Raw genomic sequence first — 19,968 nt, 5'->3', positions numbered from 1 at the left:
AGGAACGCCAGCTGCACAGTGGACCCCAGCCGCAGGGGAGGGACGAGGGTGTCCCTCCATTTACCTGAGGGTTGGAAGCAACAGAGTTGGTTCAAGAGCAAAGATGCAGCTTTGCTGAGGACACTGGTCTCTGGGGAAGTGAGGGTGGGACCGCCTGCTGGAACTCGCCCTGCGCAGTACACATGGGGAGGCGTGCTCCCCCCGGGCTCCCTCTTGAGCACCCTTCCTTTTTGAGCCCCTGTCTTGGGTGGGGAGCTGGCACATTTATACCTTAGTGTGTTGGAAAGGTAGTGTGACAGAGGCTAAGAGCCTAGACTGAAGCCGGCTTGCCTGGGTTCAGACCCTGGTCCACCATTCCATGCACAAACTGTGCGATCCTGCGTAGGTGACTTAGCCGCTCTGTGCCTCAGTTTCCTTATCTGTACAATGGGGATAATAATAGCACCTGCTTTACAGGACTGTTGTGAGGATTAAATGAGCTAATGCGTGTAAAACGCTGAGAACTGTGGCTGGCACATTGTTTGCTTTTGTTGATCAACAGAAAGTGGATCTTAAGGATGGCAGTGAGGCTCCTGCTATGCCTGGGAGGCCTCGGGAGGAGGATGAGGTCTTTTCAGAGGTGTAGCTGGACCCTGGTGTTAACCATCTGGAAAATGTCACCCAGGGGAGGACAGGAATCCATATGTGAAAAGTCCTCTCCCACCTTCTCTTCCCTCCCTGGGCTTTGGAGCACCGTAGGATGGAGCTATGTGGCCCTCCCAGCCCTTCTGATCCAGGGACACAGGAACCTTGACTTGGAGGTCTAGAGGTCACAGAAAGGACACAACAAGGTTAAAAGTGGTGGCCCAGGAATTAGGAAGCTGGTTCTAGACCCTGCTCTGCCACTTACAGTGAACTAGAGAGGTAAACATTCTGTGTCTCAGTTTCCTCATCTGTGCATAAGTTTGCACTAGACCATTGCAAATAAACACTGAGGCTCCAGTAGCTTCTGGGACATGTGCGCACACAGCTCTCACCATGCCCCTGTGCTGCCGCTGCCTCCCTCTCTCTAAAGGGACTGTTCTCCCATCTTCCATCCCCATCTCCCATCTCCCATCCCCATCTCCCATCTTCCATCCCCATCTCCCATCTTCCATCCCCATCTCCCATCTCCCATCCCCATCTCCCATCTCCCATCTCCCATCCCCATCTCCCATCTTCCATCCCCATCTCCCATCTTCCATCCCCATCTCCCATCTCCCATCCCCATCTCCCATCTTCCATCCCCATCTCCCATCTTCCATCCCCATCTCCCATCTCCCATCCCCGTCTCCCATCTCCCATCCCCGTCTCCCATCTCCCATCCCCGTCTCCCATCTCCCATCCCAATCTCCCATCTCCCATCCCCATCTCCCATCTTCCATCCCCGTCTCCCATCTCCCATCCCCGTCTCCCATCTCCCATCCCCATCTCCCATCTCCCATCCCCATCTCCCATCTCCCATCCCCATCTCCCATCTTCCATCCCATCTCCCATCTCCCATCCCCATCTCCCATCTTCCATCCCCATCTCCCATCTCCCATCTCCCATCTCCCATCCCCATCTCCCATCTTCCATCCCCATCTCCCATCTCCCATCCCCATCTCCCATCTCCCATCCCTGTCTCCCATCTCCCATCCCCATCTCCCATCTCCCATCCCAATCTCCCATCTCCCATCCCCATCTCCCATCTCCCATCCCCATCTCCCATCTCCCATCTCCCATCCCCATCTCCCATCTTCCATCCCCATCTCCCATCTTCCATCCCCATCTCCCATCTCCCATCCCCATCTCCCATCTCCCATCCCCGTCTCCCATCTCCCATCCCAATCTCCCATCTCCCATCCCCATCTCCCATCTTCCATCCCCGTCTCCCATCTCCCATCCCCGTCTCCCATCTCCCATCCCCATCTCCCATCTCCCATCCCCATCTCCCATCTCCCATCCCCATCTCCCATCTTCCATCCCATCTCCCATCTCCCATCCCCATCTCCCATCTTCCATCCCCATCTCCCATCTCCCATCTCCCATCTCCCATCCCCATCTCCCATCTTCCATCCCCATCTCCCATCTCCCATCCCCATCTCCCATCTCCCATCCCTGTCTCCCATCTCCCATCCCCATCTCCCATCTCCCATCCCAATCTCCCATCTCCCATCCCCATCTCCCATCTCCCATCCCAATCTCCCATCTCCCATCCCCATCTCCCATCTCCCATCTTCCATCCCTGTCTCCCATCTCCCATCCCCATCTCCCATCTCCCATCCCCATCTCCCATCTCCCATCCCCATCTCCCATCTTCCATCCCATCTCCCATCTCCCATCCCCATCTCCCATCTTCCATCCCCATCTCCCATCTCCCATCTCCCATCCCCATCTCCCATATTCCATCCCCATCTCCCATCTCCCATCCCCGTCTCCCATCTCCCATCCCCGTCTCCCATCTCCCATCCCCATCTCCCATCTCCCATCCCCATCTCCCATCTCCCATCCCCATCTCCCATCTTCCATCCCCATCTCCCATCTCCCATCCCCATCTCCCATCTTCCATCCCCACGGATGGAAACATGCTTCCTCTCCACCCACGTCAGGGAACTCAGTTTCTCAACCTCAGCACCATTGACATTTTGGGTTGGATAGCTCTTTGTTGTTGGGGGACTGTCCCGTGCATTGTAGATGTTTATCAGCTTCCCTGGCCCCTCCCATCAGAGGACAGTAGCATCCATCCCCACCCCACCCAGCTGTGACAACCAGTAATGTCTCCACATTGCTACATGTCTCTGGGGTGGGGGTAAAATTGCCTCTGCATGGGCATCACTGAATTGACTTCATGGTGTTGTCAAGGCTACTTGTAGAGTATCCCAGGCTTCTTCTAATCCCCTCTTGACTACACTGCTCCGGCTGCTATCATGACCCCCCGTCCCCCATCACAGCAGACTTCCCTGGTGGCCACAGTCGCGTTCTGCCTCCAGCCCGTCCTCTGTGCTGTAGTGGGGGTGCTTACCCCAGGCAGCAGCCTGATGAATCGTTACTGTCCTACAGGGTGCTTCTGTGGTCCCCGCTGTCCTGCTTTCAGGATAGACCTTGGCACCCCTTTCAAGACCCCCTCTCACCTCAGTCTTGTCTACTCCCTGACTCTGAGCTCCGCCAAACTGAGCAACGCGGTCCCCACCTGTGGGGCATATCCTCGCATCCTGGGTCCTTTCCCTTCCTGCAGTATCCTTCTCACCTTCCCACCCCTCTGTCTGCTGGGGCCTACTATTATTACCTAAATCTAAGTTTCCTCCCCTGGACCCCCAGTCCTTCCAGTAACCTCAGCACCTCGGGCTTACTCCACGGGCAGGTTTATCCCAAAGAATTACAGTGACTTGTTGATGGAACTGTTGAGAGCGGAGATGGTGCCTTACATCCCTAGCCTCCGGCCACTGCACCAAGGAACATCTCCTGAGCAGCCACTGTGTACCCATTAGTGTACCAGCGAGGAGGAAAACAGCAGGGAAAAGATGGTCCCCATCCCCTCATAGAGCAGGCTGTCTGGCAAGGAGGAGAAACGTGAAATAAACCATCACGAGACGTATCATTACAAATATATTGCATGCAGATTGCTGGGAAGATCTAACGTAGCGCGTGGCACTGAGCAGCCTTTCGACGGATGTTTGAATGGAAAGTGGATGAGTAAATAGCCCATCACGCAGCTTCATGGTCAAAGCTTGAACTCTGCAGTCAGCTGGGTCTAGATTCGGATACCTTCCTTCTGTGATCCTCGGTTTCCCCATATACGATGAGGCTGTTCTTCCTGCCCTGTGGAGTTGGTAGGAAGATAAAACAAGAATACATGCAAAGCCCGAGAGAGGGTGTCTGAGTCAGGGCTCACTCCTGCGGGAGTGAGGATTTGGAGAAATCCCAGTGGGCTTCCTGGGAGGGAGAAATCCCAAAATGAGAGAGGACGGAGACCGTGGCAGGTACCTCCAGGCTCCATCTGAGGATTGGTGTCCTGAAGGAGTGGCAGAAGCGGCCAGGTGATGGGTCCTTAACGAATTCCCACATTCTACTGCTTTTACTCTTCTGCCCCAACCTGTTTTCTGTTCCTGCATTAGTTTGCTAAGGATTATGGCCTCCAGCTCCATCCACGTCCCTACAAAGGATTTGATCTTATTCTTTGTTATGGCTGCGTAGTATTGCATGTTGTTTATGTACCACATTTCCTTTATCCAGTCTATCGTTGATGGGCATTTAAGATGATTCCGTGTTTTTGCTATTGTGAATAGTGCTGCAATGAACGTATGCATACATGTGTCTTTATGTAGAAAGATTTATATTCCTTTGGACATATACCCAGTAATGGGATTGCTGGGTCAAATGGTAGTTCTGTTTTTAGTTCTTTGAGGAATCACCACATTGCTTTCCACATGGTTGAACTCATTTACACTCCCTCCAACCGTGTATAAGTGTTCCCTTTTCTCTGCAATCTCACCAGCACCTGTTATTTTTTGACTTTTTCATGATAGCCATTCTGATTGGCATGCCATGGTATCTCATTGTGGTTTTGATTTGCCTTTCTTTAATGATTAGCGGTGATGAGCATTTTTGCATATGCTTGTTGGCTGCATATATGTCTTCTTTTAAAAAGTGTCTGGGCCGGGCGCAGTGACTCACGCCTGTAATCCCAACACTTTGGGAGGCCAAGGTGGGTGGATCATCTGAAAGTCAGGAGTTCAAGACCAGCCTGACCAACATGGTGAAACCCCATCTCTACTAAAAATGCAAAAATTAGCCAGGGATGGTGGTGGGCACCTGTAGTCCCAGCTACTCGGGAGGCTGAGGCAGGAGAACGGCTTGAACCCGGGAGGCGGAGGTTGCAGTGAGCTGAGATCATGCCGTTGTACTCCAGCCTGGGCGACAAAAGCAAAACTTCATCTCAAAAAAAAAAAAAAGAATAAAAAAGTGTCTGTGTATGTCCTTTGCCCACTTGCCATGTAGGATCTTAAGAGCAGGGTCCTGTGGCTTGTTTATCTCCGTGGCTTGTCTTCCATTCTGGTGGACACAAGGTCTCCCCCAGGGGCCGTCCCATCCCCGCTGAATGGATCGCGAATGCTCGTTCTCAAAGTGTGGTCCCCAGACCTTCAGCATCACTCGAGAACTCAGACCCCATCCGGAGCTCCTGAATCAGACACTGGGGGGTGGGACCCAGCAACCTGTGTCCTCTAGGTGACTCTGAGACACGTTCATCCTCGACTCTGGGACAGGAAGGGGACTGAGCGGTACTTAGGCGGGTCTCAGCCCTCCTCGGGACTTCCATGGCCGTTTAGATGATTGGCTTGGAGCCAGCCAGGATGCATCATTGAAGAGGCTGTCCTTGGTACCGTCTCCCACTCTGGTTAGCAGGGTCTGTCTGCACAGGCCTCCTGGGGTGGGCGGTGGCATCTTCACTCCGAGGGTAAGTCAACTCAGGAAGATTCTGGGAAACAAGACTGACCAAGACCCATTTCCCCTCCTGCCTGCCCCGCGTTTGGCCACGCCTCTTCCTGACATGGGAAAGTCCTTTCTTTGTAGGGAAATGTTTCCCCAACAAGAAGGCAAGGCCAAGAGCAGTTTGGGTGAGGGAAGGCGAGGGAAAGGGGACAGATACCTGCAGGGCAGGCCACTCCAGAAGGCATTCAGACTCGCCTCTGAGTACCCAAAAGTCTGCTCGTTCCATCATTCTTAATGCTCAATTTACTTTAATGTCATAATTAATTTATCATTAGATTTGATGGAAATTTTCATGGACTGCATTATTAAGCAAAATAAAGGCGGACCGTGATGACCGTAATTTGTTGAAATGAGAATGACTGGAACACAAAATAAGGAATCTGTGTTCCTTTGAAATCCATCCCTTGTTTTCATGATTGCCTGCTTGGCAGTGGGTTATGGAGGCCCAGAAAGGAGACTTGCCTCTGGACACACCTTGGGGACTCAGCCTGAAACCATGGCTTGGGGAGACAGTTTTCTGATGCTGGCCTCAAGAACTGGCCCTTCCTTCTCTCACTCAGGCTGCTGACACCTGGGAGAAAACTCCCCAGCCCCAGCCGATCTTCATCTAGCCTTTGTTTTTTTAAATTCATCACAGTGCTCATTTTTTAGAGTTCAGGAAGCTGTGCCTTTTTTTTTTTTTTGAGACACAGTCTCGCCCTGTCGCCCAGGCTGGAGTGCAATGGCACGATTCAGCTGACTGCACCCTCCACCTCTCAGGTTCAAATGATCCTCGTGACTTAGCCTCTTGAGTAACTGAGATTACAGGTGCCCACCACCATGCCTGGCTGGCTAATTTTTGTATTTTTAGTAGAGATGGGGTTTCACTGTGTTGTCCAGGCTGGTCTCGAACTTCTGACCTTGTGATCTGCCCACCTGGGCCTCCCAAAGTGCTGGGATTACAGGCGTGAGCCACCATGCCCTGCCACAAGGTACCTTTTAAAAAACTATCTTGATTTTCCCCACTCATCATTAAATTCAGATTAAATATTTTTGATAGGATTTTTTTAAACCCAGGCTAAAGTGTAGTGATATGATCATAGCTTACTGCAGCTTCAACCTCCCAGGCTCAAGAGATCCTCCTGCTTCAGCCTCCCAAGTAGCTGGGACTACAGGCGTGCGCCACCATGCCTGGCTAATTTTGTTTTTTATTTTTTATAGAGACAAGGTCGTGCTATGTTGCTCAGGCTGGTCTCGAACCCCTGAGCTCAAGTGATCTGCCCACCTTGGCCTCCCAAAGTGCTGGGATTACAGATGTGACCCACCATGCCCTGGCCAGGAATCTTACATGGCCACTGTTGTATTCTTAGAAGTTACACATTTTGTAAAGAAGAAAGAGGCCCAACACAGTGGCTCATGCCTGTAATCCCAGCACTTTGGGAGGCCGAGGAGGGCGGATCACTTGGAGTCAGGAGTTTGAGACCAGCCTGGCCAACGTGGTGAAATCCTGTCTCTACTGAAAATATAAAAACTAGCCAGGTGTGGTGACACGCACCTGTAATCCCAGCTACTCGAGAGAGGCTGAGGCAGGAAAATCACTTGAGCCAGGGAAGCAGAGGTTGCAGTGAGCCAAGATCATGCCGTTGCACTCCAGCCTAGTGACAGAGCTAGACTGTGTCTCAAAATAAATAAATAAATGAAAAGAAAAGGAGAAAGAGAAGAAGGGATTATCCTTGGCAGAATTTGGTGCAGCCCTGTCATCTCCAGGATTCTCCATGTCATTCCTGCCCCTGATCCTTCTACTGAGTCGTGTTTCCCTCTAGGTTGGTGGGGACCTCAGCCTTCGCCTTAACCACATGTCAGGATCCGGGAGGTATAGGCTCCTTCTGTTGCCGGGGACTTCTCCCCAGTCTGCGACTGATATCTGTGCCCTGGCAGCTGGGGAGGGGGTGTGGGCTAGATTTACTTCTAACCACCCAGGAGCTTCCTGAACCAGAGGTCACAACTAGAGGTCCCTGGGCCCGACTTGGCTGGCAGAAGAGTTTGTTGGGCTTACATGGTGTTATTGTTTATATTATTATGGTTTTTAACCTTGAATTAATTGCCAACACTTAGAAATGGAGACACTTTGCATAGAAATCCCCATTTTCAGCTTCCCTCGAGTCATCACGTAATCCGTCAGCACTGCACTCCTCAGAAACGCTTGACAACAGTTGGCAAAAGCTGAGCAGAATCTGCCCCTTGGACGCATCTCTATAGCCTCCGACCCCTGCCCAAAGCAGAGGCTGTCCGCCCTCCTATCCCAGCTGCAGTTTCTGTGACACTTGGGCACCTCACTGGCTTGCACGCCCCGCCCAGCTTTGGAGTTTGTGTCCTGGCCCCAAAACCTCAGGGCGGGATCATTTTTTAATGTGTGACATTTTCCACTTCAGCAGGTGCTTGGGCTGCAAGGAGGGGTTAAAGACTTATAAGGCTCAGGCCTTGCTCCCTCAGAGGAAGCAAATTAGCCCACGTCCTAGGAGAGGTGGGAATCTGGGGCCTGAAGCCACCTCCACACAGTGGGGAAAAGCCAGGGAGCATTGCGGATGTGCTTGGGCAGAAAAGTCTGAGACGACCCAGAAGTTTCTGTACTTCACTCTCCTTAGCTAGGGCCAGCCTTACACGTGCAGCCCAGAATTTTTTTTTTTTTAATTATTTTTTTTTTGAGACAGAGTCTTACTCTGTCACCCAGGCTGGAGTGCAGTGGCGTAATCTCGGCTGACTGCAACCTCCACCTCGTGGGTTTAAGCGATTTTCCTGCCTCAGTCTCCTGAGTAGCTGTGATCACAGGCGCCCACCACCACGCCTGGCTAATTTTTGTATTTTTAGTAGAGAAGGGGTTTCACCATGTTGGTCAGGCTGGTCTCGAACTCCTGACCTCATGATCCGCCTGCCTCGGCCTCCCAAAGTACTGGGATTACAGGTGTGAGCCGCCGTGCCCGGCCCCCCAGATTATAATTTTAAGCTGTATTTGTTCGTATGATACATATCATGACATAAAATTTGCAAGATAACCTCTCCCCCCGACCCTCACCCACACAGTTCCTTTCCTTGGAAGCAAATGATGTTACCTGTTGCCCAGAAGTATTCAATACGCAAAGAACCAAATGTGTATTATACAGGTGACCCTTGAACAACATGGGGGCTAGGGGCGCCCCCTCTCCACCCATAGTCCAAAACTGACATACAACTTTGGACTCCTCCAGAACTTAACTCCTAATAGCCTCTTGTTGAATGGAAGCCTCACTGACATGAACACATATTTTGCATATTTATGTGTGTTATACACTGTATCCTTACAGTAAACTAGAGAAACTAAAATGTTAAGACAATTATAAAGAAGAAAAATGTAATTGCTATTCTTTGGGTGGAAGTGGATCATCCTCAAGGTCTTCATCCTCAACATCTTCACATTGAATGGGCAAAGGAGGAAGAGGAAAAGGAGGGGCTGGTCTTGTCTCGGGTCACAGAGGCAGGACAGAAAATATACGTATAAGTGAACCCCTGCACTTCAAACCTGTGTTGTTCAAGGGTCCACTGTATATCTCTTCCTTTTTAAAAAGGAACTGTAATACTCTTTGCTTGCCTTTTTTTTTTTTCTTACCTTCACCTAACCGAATATACTGGCACACTTTTCTTATTAAATTTTTTTTTTTTTTTTGAGAGAGAGTTCCGCTCATACAATGGCATGATCTCAGCTCATTGCAAAGCTAGAGAGCACTGGTGCCATCTCGGCTCACTGCAACCTCTGCCTCCTGGGTCCAAGTGGTTCTCCTCCCTCAGCCTCCCAACTAGCTGGGATTACAGGCATGCACCACCACGCCCAGCTAATTTTGTATTTTTAGCAGAGATGGGGTTTCTCCTTGTTGGTCAGGCTGGTCTCAAACTGTCAACCTCAGGTGATCTGCCCGCCTCAGCCTCCCAAAGTGCTGGGATTACAGGCGTGAGCCACCGCACCCGGCCGCTTTTCTAATTAAAGAACTTTATCACTGCGTCCTTTCTGATTTCCATAGATGTCTGTCTGTGTCATACTTTAACCATTCCCCTACTGATGGACACTGGAGTTGTTTTCCGGCCTTTAACTGCCGTAAATAGTGCTGTCGTGAAAAAGTGTGTGTGGACATCACCGCCCCCATGCAACTGTATCTGCAGGATAGACTCTTGTGCAATTGCTGGGTCAAAGGCACTGGATGTTTGCAATTTTGATGCTAGTAAACTGCCCTCTGGAGAGGTGGTACTGGTTCACAGCCCATCTGGGTTGGTGGTGAGCACCTGTTGCCCCTCATATGAAGTGCTGGCCCCTGGAGCACGGGAAGATCCCTGTGCACGTTCTGTCAATATGAAGGCTGCTGTAGTGCCATGTCCCCAGGGAGCAAAGCCTTCCTCGCTATTCCAGTCTCCAGCGGAGTCATTCTTTCTTGTTCTGTGCCCTACAGATAAACTGTGTGACGTTCCCTCACCCAGACACGATGCCGGAACAGCAGCTGCTGAAACCCACCGAGTGGAGCTACTGCGACTACTTCTGGGTAAGCAGTGCCTCCGTTTCCCCCACAGCGTGACCCCGATGACTGAGAGTGGACCCCCAGGATGGGTAGGAGGGACCTGGATCTCAAAGTGGAGGGGCCTTTCTCATTGGAGCCTGAAGGGCTGGGGTTAAATTTTACACCCGAGACAGGAACTTAGGATTCTCCTGGAGTCCAGCTCATTCTATAAATCTCAGGGGTTCAGCAGGACTTTTGTTCACATTACAGACACTTCAGCCAGAATGTAGGTAAGCGGAGGGCCATTTTCTCCAATGCTCAGTGAAGGCAGGAGACTAGAATCCGCCTCAATAAATAAACGTGGGCTCCAGACCTGCTTGTCACTTATGTGAGTGACGTTGGACAAGGGCTTCACCTCCTCGGGCCTCGCTGTACTCATCAGAATTGTGAGGCGGTGGGGGCACAGGATCTTCAGAAAGCTCCAGCTTGGATAATCCTATAGTTCTGAAACTTTTACAGATCGCTTAGCGAACACAGAGTTTTGGTTTTGCAAGATTCAAGAAAGTTCTATGGGTGGATGGTGGCGATGGTGGCGCAACCGTGTGAATGTACTTCATGCCGCTGAACTGTATTCTTAAAAATGGCTAAAATGGTCAGTTGCATGCTAGGTGTATTTTTTTCCACAATAAATAAATTTTTAGAAATGCAGAGTCCTGTACTTCTGAACATTCTGGGAATGGTCCTGGGCCATTTGCATGTGAAAGTCATCGTGACTTTCAAAAATTAGATCACCCCTTTCTGGAATCAGTTAGTAGGGATGGTCATACAACCCTGTGAATATATTAAAAACCACTCAATTGTACACTTCAAAAAAATAAGTGTCCAAAGACCCCAAGGAACAATAAATAAGTAAAAACTTGTTTTCACCACTGTGCAGAATGGATTTTTTGAGACAGAGTCTCACTCTGTCTCACTCAGGCTGGAGTGCAGTGGAGTGGTGTGATCTTGGCTCACTGCAGCCTCTATCTCCTGGGTTCAAGCGATTCTCCTGTCTCGGCCTCCTGAGTAGCTGGGTACAGGTGTGTGCTACCGCACCAAGCTGTTTTTTGTTTGTTTTTTTTTTTAAGTAGAGACAGGGTTTCACCATGTTGGCCATGCTGGTCTCAAGCTCCTGGCCTCAGGCAGTCCACCCGCCTTGGCCTCCCAAAGTGTTGGGATTACAGGTGTGAGCCATCGTGCCCAGCCGGATTATCTACACTTTTTAGATTTGCTAACCAAATACTAGAAAAAAGGTGCTTTTTTCTTTCTACAAAATCACTTGTACCTTAGAAGATACACAAAAGATCCCTGTTGCCTCCACCTCTCACCAAGGCACAATTTCTGTAGCTCCAGCTGTGCTGCATCCAGGGTAGAGATCTGTGCCTAGGTTGAGGAAACAGTAAAAAGGGGCTTATCTTTGGCACCAGACAGACCTGGGCAGGTGAGCTCAGAGGCAGGGGAAGCAAGCATCAGAGTGTGCAAGATTTTCTAGGCCCCAATATTCTGCTTGTGGAAGGAGGATGTTCGAAGGTCTTAAGCAGCAGTATGATGTGATCTGATTTGTAGACGTTGTCCAGGCAGGGGTGGGAAGTTGACAGGTGACTGGAAGAGACCTGGAAAAATGGAAGTGGCGGCAGAGGAGGGAGAGATGTACCTGGGTTTGGAAACATCATCTCTCAAGAGAGGTGCAGTAAATGGAGGGTTCAAGGAGAGGGTGGTTTGAGCCCCGGAAATGGGTATCCTGGGAGCCTAGAGGTCAACGTGTGGGGTCTCAAGCCTTGGAAAGTTGGCAGGAATGTCCGATGCTGCCTGCTGCCAGCAGCATCCGTAGAGTGACACTTGTGAGTTCTTATCTTAACTCAAGCTCTCTGGGGACTCTGATACTTAATCTGCAATCCACTTATCCCCCTGACCATCAAGACCTTTTCCACGAATAGAAATTTCTGTCTCCTGACACAGTCATTAAAGCCTGTATCTTCTGGCTGGTTTTCCCGAGCGTGCATGGATAGCTCAGCACGTCCATCCTAGAAGGGAGGCAGATTGGAGCTCAGTATTTGGGTAATTTTCCTTCTGCTTTGTCATCAAGATGTAGCATTCGTAGGGTGAAGCGCAGCGATCTTCACTGGACATTGCTTTTAAACTGCAAGACCAGCCCGACTGTGACCCCGTAGGGTGGTGATCTCCCTGTCATCAGGGACGTTAGCAGTGTGACCAGAAGGCTTTGAGTTATGGCACCTGAGGGAGAGGTCCCACACTGGGGGAACTGGGAAGGTGTCCATAACATCCTTCATCTACTTGTGATGGTAAATGGGGTTCCCTGCAGGCATCAGCAACCCCTTTTCTTTCGCCTCTCCTAAAATGTCTGATCTGGATGGGATCTGAGAGATGCAACCCACTCCTATTTCAAGGGGGTGGTCTGTGGGGACACTGCCTAGGATTGGACACCCTGTGGCTGGACACTGTTCTCACCAATGCACCTCTCTGTCTGGGATATCAAAGACCTGTTCTGAACACCTTCCATTCCATTAAGTATCAAAGTGTTTGACCCTGGGTTGCTGATAGGGAAAAGCTGTAAGGGGGAGGACACTTTTAGGCATGCCGATGGCTAGTGCCTGGAATGGCCCTGGGAGCTGGTGCCACGGCCGTGCGGGCAGATGTGTGGGTGAATCTCAGGCAGGGGAATGGCAGGAAAGGGGCATTCAGGTATGCTTGAAGAAATACAGGTAATACAAAAGAAAATAAAACATTTAATTTTGAAATTTTAAGAATATTTGTTTGCAAAATTAATTGGGTCCTAAGTATTTATTTCATTGACTTGCCCGTCCTCCCCAAGTTTGGACTTTTATTTAAAAGTAACTAATAACAGATACCATGTATTGAGTACATAATATGTGCTCAGCTGTATACATATGTCATTTACCCTGAAGTGACCCTTTGAAGGTAGGGCTGTTACTTCCTCAGTTTTGCAGATGAAAAAACTAAGGCCTGGAGTGAGTGAAGAACTTGGCCAAGGTCACCCAGCCAGTATTTCAGGGCAGCCTGTCCTGTGCTCTCCTCCGGCCTCCCTTCGATCCACTTTCTCCCTATGATTGATTTTTCTCTCCTGTGATCTTTTATGAATGTGTGTTTAGAGGGTGTCACTGCCCTACCAGTATAAGAAGCTGATAGAAGACAAGATGGCTTAAGGCTGGGGGCACCTGCTCCTGAGCTCACACATAGTCCAGCTGGGAGTCAGGATGCCAAGATTTGCCGAGGGCCAAGCCAGGCTCTGCAGCCACCTGGTTGGAAGTCGTAGGCCGTTAGGCATCACAGCCGGCGCTCTTGGACACTTGCCCTTCTTCCTCTCAGTTCCCAGGTTGGGAGAGTTAAGGGGCTTGGATGTGGGGATACAGCAACTGTAAGAGCCTGAGCATCGGAAAGCACTGTTGGGAGATGGGACACCCGGAGAGACGTCCGAGTTAGGGCAGCAGAGACAGCTGCTCCCGTGTCTTGTGCTGGGCTGGGGTTGCCAGACACATCTGGGAGCTGTCCTCTCTCTTTGCTATTCTCCCTGCCTCCAGACGCAGACTTGCCCTAAACTCTTGTGCTTCTGCTTCCTTTGTAGGCTGATAAGAAGGACCCCCAAGGCAACGGCACTGTGGCTGGTTTTGAACTACTGCTCCAGAAACAGCTGAAGGGCAAACAAATGCAGAAGGAAATGTCAGAATTCATCCGGGAAAGGTGAAGCCTGGGCCCCTCCCAGCCCTGGGGCCTGGCACCAGTGTTCGTTCCCAGGGGGCCCCATGGCCAGGGGGTGACAGCACAGGACTCAACACTGCACACTCAGCATTGGGCTGGTTAGCACCAGGTGGCAAACTCATGGCCCCTGGGACGGATCTGGTCAGCAGATGTGTAGCTTTGGCCGATACAGTGTTTTTAAATATTTGAACCAACACAAAAAATGGGTAGATTTCATATTAAAATCTGGATATTTTGCACACCTTGAAAGAGCAGAAGCGTTGGCAGGATTGCCACCACATCCCTCACGCGACAATTGGCTGGAGCTGAGTAGCAGCTACTCTTGTAGAGGGGGTGTTTGTGTTCCCATTTTGCCACAGTCTCCACCACTCCGTACTGTATTCTCCCGCAGACTTCTTCACTCCTTTACTTATGTACCTGGCCGTCATTTGAAGCACTGCCCTTTACCATAACCAATGGGGGGAAAGTTACAGTTTAGTTCATCGTTAGCCAAAACCTGTGTTCCAGGGCAGGAGATGTCTATAGAGCCCTCCTCCTACCCCATCCCTGCCTCAGGGATTCTAACAGTGTTTTGTCTAAGGAGCTTGGGAACACAGATGAAGAAACGATAAATTTAGCCCAATGGAACTGGAGAAATCTACAAAGAGAAAGAGAAGTTCCTTCTCTATCTCCTTCCTCCTCCCTCCCTCCCTCCTCTCTCTCTCTCTCTCTCTCTCTCTCTCTCTCTCTCCCTCTCTCTCCCCCCTCCCTCTCTCCCTCCAAGTTCTGAGGTCCTGTTCAGCATACACTCACATACCCACACACCTGCACATACCCACCTGTCACACATGTGCACACACACACAACACTTTCCATCTGGAGTTGGAAATATTTATAGCAAATTGCAATATCTTTTACAAATATTTATTTTTTTTTTCTTTATGAGACAGAGTGTTGCTCTGTCACCCAGGCTGGAGTACTGTGGCTTAATCTTGGCTCACTGCAACCTCTGTCTCCGAGGTTCAAGCGATTCTCCTGTCTCAGCCTCTGGAGTAGCTGGGATTACAGGCGTGCATCACCACGCCCAGCTAATGTTTTTGTATTTTTAGTAGGGATGGGGTTTCACCGTGTTGGCCGGGCTGGTCTCGGTACTCCTGAGCTCAGGTGATCCGCCCGCCTCAGCCTCCCAAAGTGCTGGGATTACAGGTGTGAGCCACTGCGCCCAACCAAAAATTTTCCTTTTTAATTATAACAGCCGTAATCAAGTCATAATGCTTTGGCGTTTTGAAGCACCCCTTTCCCTTAGAGGGCCTATTTTCAGATGAGATCAGATGTGTTCAGGGTGGTACGGGTGTAGACAGAGGGCCTATTTTCAATTTGTATTATCAGATCCTTATTTTATGACCCATTAAACTAGTGGGAAATGGAGAGGTTGCACGGCTTGGGTTTGAGAAGACAATGGTATAAAACAGGCAAATAGGAACTGACTGCAAAAGCCAAAGCTTGAACACGCTTGTGGTTTATATTTCCATAACAACGTCTTGTTAGCAAATAAATGGAAACTGCCATTTCAGGACATTCTGGGCTTCCTAGAGAAATCGCATACAACCAGCCACCTTGGGATCTTGGGAAGGCCTTTTAGTGCCGGGAGAGGTGAGAGCTGAGGCTCAGAGATGGGAGCTTCCCTGGCTCGAGGACAGGTGCTAGCTGGTTTGCTGGGGTCTTGGTTTCAGGAAGTGGGGCAGAGGTGGAGGTGACGCACGCTTTGGTCCTGGAGGTGAGACACAGGAGCATCGTGTGTCTGGTGCATGCGGTTGGCATTGAGGAGCCGGGAGTGTGGCATGGATAGATCTACCTTCTAGAGATCTCTCTTGGCCACAGTCTGGGGGTGAAAGTAGGGGGATGGAGAGGAAGTGACAGAGGCAGATCAGTTGGAATGAGACTCAGGAGGACCTAGAGACCGGTTGAAGGTGGAGGTGAGAGAAAAGCAGTGCAAGAAGGAACGAGATTGTGAGTCTCCTGATGCCAAGTCATGCAATTATTATTACTCCGAATGCTGCAGCCAGACTTTGTCAACTACCCTCTCTCCATCATTGTACCCTTTGGGTGCCAGGTGCTTGAGCGGCTGGGAAGCAGATGCTGTGGTCCCAGCATCTCTGGAGCTTTTCTGTTCACTGTGTGATGGACCAGGGGCTCTCTGAATCCTGGGCTCTGGCCAGCTCTGGTTGGCATAAGCATAGCTGCTCTGTCTCCCACTGTGGCCCAGAGGACCACTTAGGTGGCGAACAGTACCTCTGACAACATGCTTCACACGACGTGGCAGATAATACAGGACACTCCCTGGGGAGTTGCCTTGCAAATGTGTCAAAGGCCTGCCTGCCGGAAGCTACATCCAATGCTACTTTCCTCACCAGGGAAATAGAATCTACCTGCAGCCCTGGGCACTGCCAGGTTTCCATGGAAATACTTGCACCCAGCAGGCTTGACAATCAGAGGCCCTGGGGGTGTGAGACAGTAGGGAGATCTTCTGTTCTGCTGCTGAGGGCCCGAGGCCACCTGGGAGTTCTGGGGCTGGAAGGGAGAGGGGACAGCCCTGGGTATTATTGCTGGTAGTCTATCACGAGTTGCAAGCATTCATTCCTTCCTTCCTTCATTTATTCATTTAGGGGTCTTATGTTTCCCATTCTGTGCTAGGAACTGTGTAAACGCCAGCTCTCGTCTTCACAGCTCTAGGAGACAGGAGAAAAGATCCCACTTCGCAGATGAGGAGGTGGAAGTCCAGACAGTTTTGTTCATTCGTTTATCCAACAAGTACTTATTAAGCACCTACTGCATGTCAGGTGGACAGACAAGAGCCATGCAGTCTCAGAGCTTATGGTCTAGTGGGTTCCTTTCCACGGCGGAGGTGTGCAGGGCAGCAGGGAAGATCCACCATCTGGCACTGGAGAGCTGATGTGCGTTGGATTTTCTGTCTTTGCAGGATAAAGATTGAAGAAGACTATGCGAAGAACTTAGCGAAGCTCTCTCAGAACTCTTTGGCTTCTCAGGAGGAAGGGTGAGTGGGTAGGAGAGAGGTGGGAGTGGGGAGGATGGGGGGTCACTGAGGAAGGGGGATCAGCCAGTCATCACTGATCACTGGCATGGCCCCAGTTTGGATGGAGAGCTCTCCATAGGCCTGGCAGAAGGTGGGCACTCGTGGCTCAGGTGGGTGCTCATGACTTAAGTGTGTGCCTGTGGCCCAAGCAGGGCACCCATGACTCAAGGTATGGGCATCCACACTGAAAAGGGCACTTCCGGCTGGGCGCAGTGGCTCACGCCCGTTATCCCAGCAATTCGGGTGGATCACAAGGTCAGGAGTTCGAGACCAGCCTGGCCCACATGGTGAAACCCCCTCTCTACTAAAAATACAAGAATTAGCCGGGTGTGGTGGCGGGTGCCTGTAGTCCCAGCTACTTGGGAGGCTGAGGCAGGAGAATGGCGTGAACCCGGGAAGTGGAGCTTGCAGTGAGCTGAGATCGCACCACTGCACTCTAGCCTGGGTGACAGAGCAAGGCTCTGTCTCAAAAACAAACAAACAAACAAACAAACAAACAAACAAAAAAACACTTCTGCATTGTCTTCTCTTTAGTGACCAAGGGTCATGTTCCAGATGTTGGAGTATGTCAGAATCCCCTCTGGTCTGACCCCTGGTAGCTTGGCAGTAGCTTCTAGATGCCCACTCCAGCTCTCCTTTCTCTAGGGGCAGGCTGGGAGGAAGCTGGGTATGTACCTGGCCCCTTTGTCTGGAGCTCTCCCCTGTGGGCTTGAGGCACAGGCTCCCTTCCCACTAATGCTGTGTCCGTTGAGTGGGACCTGGGCTGGGAGAAGCTTAACCCAACCCTCCCAGCCACAGAAAGATTCCTAGTGGGTAAAAAAGTCTCAGCCCTTATGCACCCCTGGGGGAAATGGAATATGGTGCAACCACTGTGGAAAACAATCTGATTGTTCCTCAAAAAGCTAAGCATAGAGTTACCATATGACAGAGCAACTCCGTTCCTAGGTTTATACCCAGAAGAATTGAGTACAGGCACTCAAACTAATACATGTATACACGTGTACAGAGCAGCAATATTTGTAACAGCCAAAAGGTGAAAACAACCCATGTTCCACCCAGCAATGAGAGGATAAACAAATGGTGGTGTATGCACAATGGATATCCGTGGATAGACGATGGAATATTATTTACCCATGAAAAGGAATGGAACACTAATACATGCTAGTGTGTGGATGAGCCTCAAAAACATTCTGTTAAGTTACAGGAGCCGGGCACAAAAGGTCTCATAGTGTATGATTCCATTTATGTAAAATGTCCAGAACAGGCAAACCCGTGGAAACAGAAAGTGGATTGTCATTTGCTTGCCAGGGTCTGAAGGAGGAGGGGAATGGGTTGTGACTGCTTAGGGGCTACCGGGTTTCCTTTTGGGGTGTGTGTTCATCTGGTTGGGCTGCCACAACAAGATGTCCCAGACTGAGTGGCTGAAACTACAGAAATTTATTTTCTCATGGCTCTGGAGGCTGGGAAGTCCAAGATCAAGGTGCCAGCAGGGTTGGTGCCTGGTGAGGACTCTCCCATTGGGTTGCAGATGGCAGCCTTCTTATTGTGTGTTCATGCAGCCTTTCCTTGGTGTGTGCTCAGAGAGAGAGCTCTGTGATGTCTTTTTTTTTTTTTTTTTTTTTTGAGACAGAGTCTTGCTCTGCTGCGCAGGCTGGAGTGGCCTGATACCAGCTCACTGCAACCTCCACCTCCCAAGTAGCTGGGACCACAGGCATGTGCCACCATACCTGGCTAATTTTTTGTATCTTTAGTAGAGATGGGGTTTCACCATGTTGGTCAGGCTGGTCTAGAACTCCTGACCTCAGGCAATCCACTGGCCTCAGCCTCCCAAAGTGCTGGAATTGCAGTGAGCCACCTCGCCTGGCCAATGTCTATTTTTATAAGGACACTAATCCTATCAGATCAGGGCTGCACCCTTATGACCTCATTCAACCTTAATTACTTCCTTAGAGGCCCCATTGCCAAATGCAGCCACATTGTGGGTTAGGGTTTTAACCTAAGACTTTTGGCAGGACATAAACCTTTAGTCCATACTAGCATGACAAAAATGTTTTGGAACTAGATAGAGGTGGTAGTTGCACTCACAAAACGGGCATTTGATTCGGTCTTGTCCTCAATGCGCCTGAATTGTTCACTTTTGAACGGTTAATTTTATGTTATATGAATTTGACCTCAGTAAAAACACAAAGACTCTCAGGAGGTTAGAGCTGAAAAGGTCCCTAGAGGTCCTCTCTCTTCCAACCTCCTTCTGGTGCTGGTCTGTGTTTGAATTCCTCCTCCAAGGGGAGTGAACCCCCGAGGAAGGAAGACGTTCTGTTGTGGGACGGCTGTGGTTGTCAGCGAGCCGTGATGTTAAACCAGTCCAAATCTGCCTTCATGGCTTGAAATCCTTCAGGGGACTGAGATTTTGCCAGCCCAAATGTGGCTTTGATTAAGCCCTCCACATGGGTTGGCTGTGCAGCCAGGCGGCCTCCTTGGAATGGTTCTCACCCTCCTCGCCAGCCACAGACCACAGGGCAGCCCAGCAAGACCAGCATCCCTTCCACAGATGTAAATGAGGTTAGTTCATTCCTGGCCTCCTCCTGCTCCGTGCACGGGGCTTGAGATGGGGCAGGAAGGCGGCACATAGAGGAGCAGCTCTTGCTGCCTGGGAAGGGGCTTTCCTAAGTATCCCCGTGCCCTGCAACCACTGTGCCGTTCTGGAGTCTTCCGGCTTCCACCTCTCCAGCCTGGGCTGCTGCCAAGGACACTGTGTCCTGGCCAACACGCACAGCATATGCTCCTCACCCGAGCAGTCCAGCTCCGTGAGTCAGGCCCACGCTGACAGACTGTACACACATGCATGGACAAACACAGAGACAAACACAGCACAAGCTCACATACATGCCTCAGGGCCACTGCTCCATAGGTGTACACATTACTTCTCACCCTGAGTGCCCACAAAGCAGCCCCATGCACACACTCCTGTAGCAGGCACTGGAGCATGAACACATGAGCCCCCTACATACAGCATGCAACGACACTGATTTACATTTACACACAGCTTTGGACATTTAACCCCATCTCCTTGAAGACTTTCAAAGCAAAGCAGGAGTCTAGAAATTTGGAGCAGTCGAGGAAGATGCTGCT

At 50.5% G+C, this 19,968-nt stretch overlaps 1 protein-coding gene across 5 annotated transcripts in view; it reads left to right on the top strand.

Annotated features, from left to right (window-relative positions):
- The window catches only part of GAS7 (growth arrest specific 7), a 287,691-nt gene that overhangs the window by 241,182 nt on the left and 26,541 nt on the right, over positions 1–19,968 (top strand). For all 5 annotated transcript variants that reach the window (XM_073004691.1, XM_073004695.1, XM_073004694.1 and 2 more), the window contains exons 6-8: positions 9,945–10,034; positions 13,633–13,748; positions 16,726–16,800. In XM_073004691.1, coding sequence (XP_072860792.1) covers positions 9,945–10,034; positions 13,633–13,748; positions 16,726–16,800 — 281 coding nt within the window. The remainder of the gene's footprint in view (positions 1–9,944; positions 10,035–13,632; positions 13,749–16,725; positions 16,801–19,968) is intronic.

The sequence above is a fragment of the Chlorocebus sabaeus genome, chromosome 16 (assembly GCF_047675955.1).
Source record: "Chlorocebus sabaeus isolate Y175 chromosome 16, mChlSab1.0.hap1, whole genome shotgun sequence".
In the NCBI taxonomy this organism is placed as follows: domain Eukaryota; kingdom Metazoa; phylum Chordata; class Mammalia; order Primates; family Cercopithecidae; genus Chlorocebus; species Chlorocebus sabaeus.
This window is presented reverse-complemented; position numbering and strand designations above follow the sequence as displayed.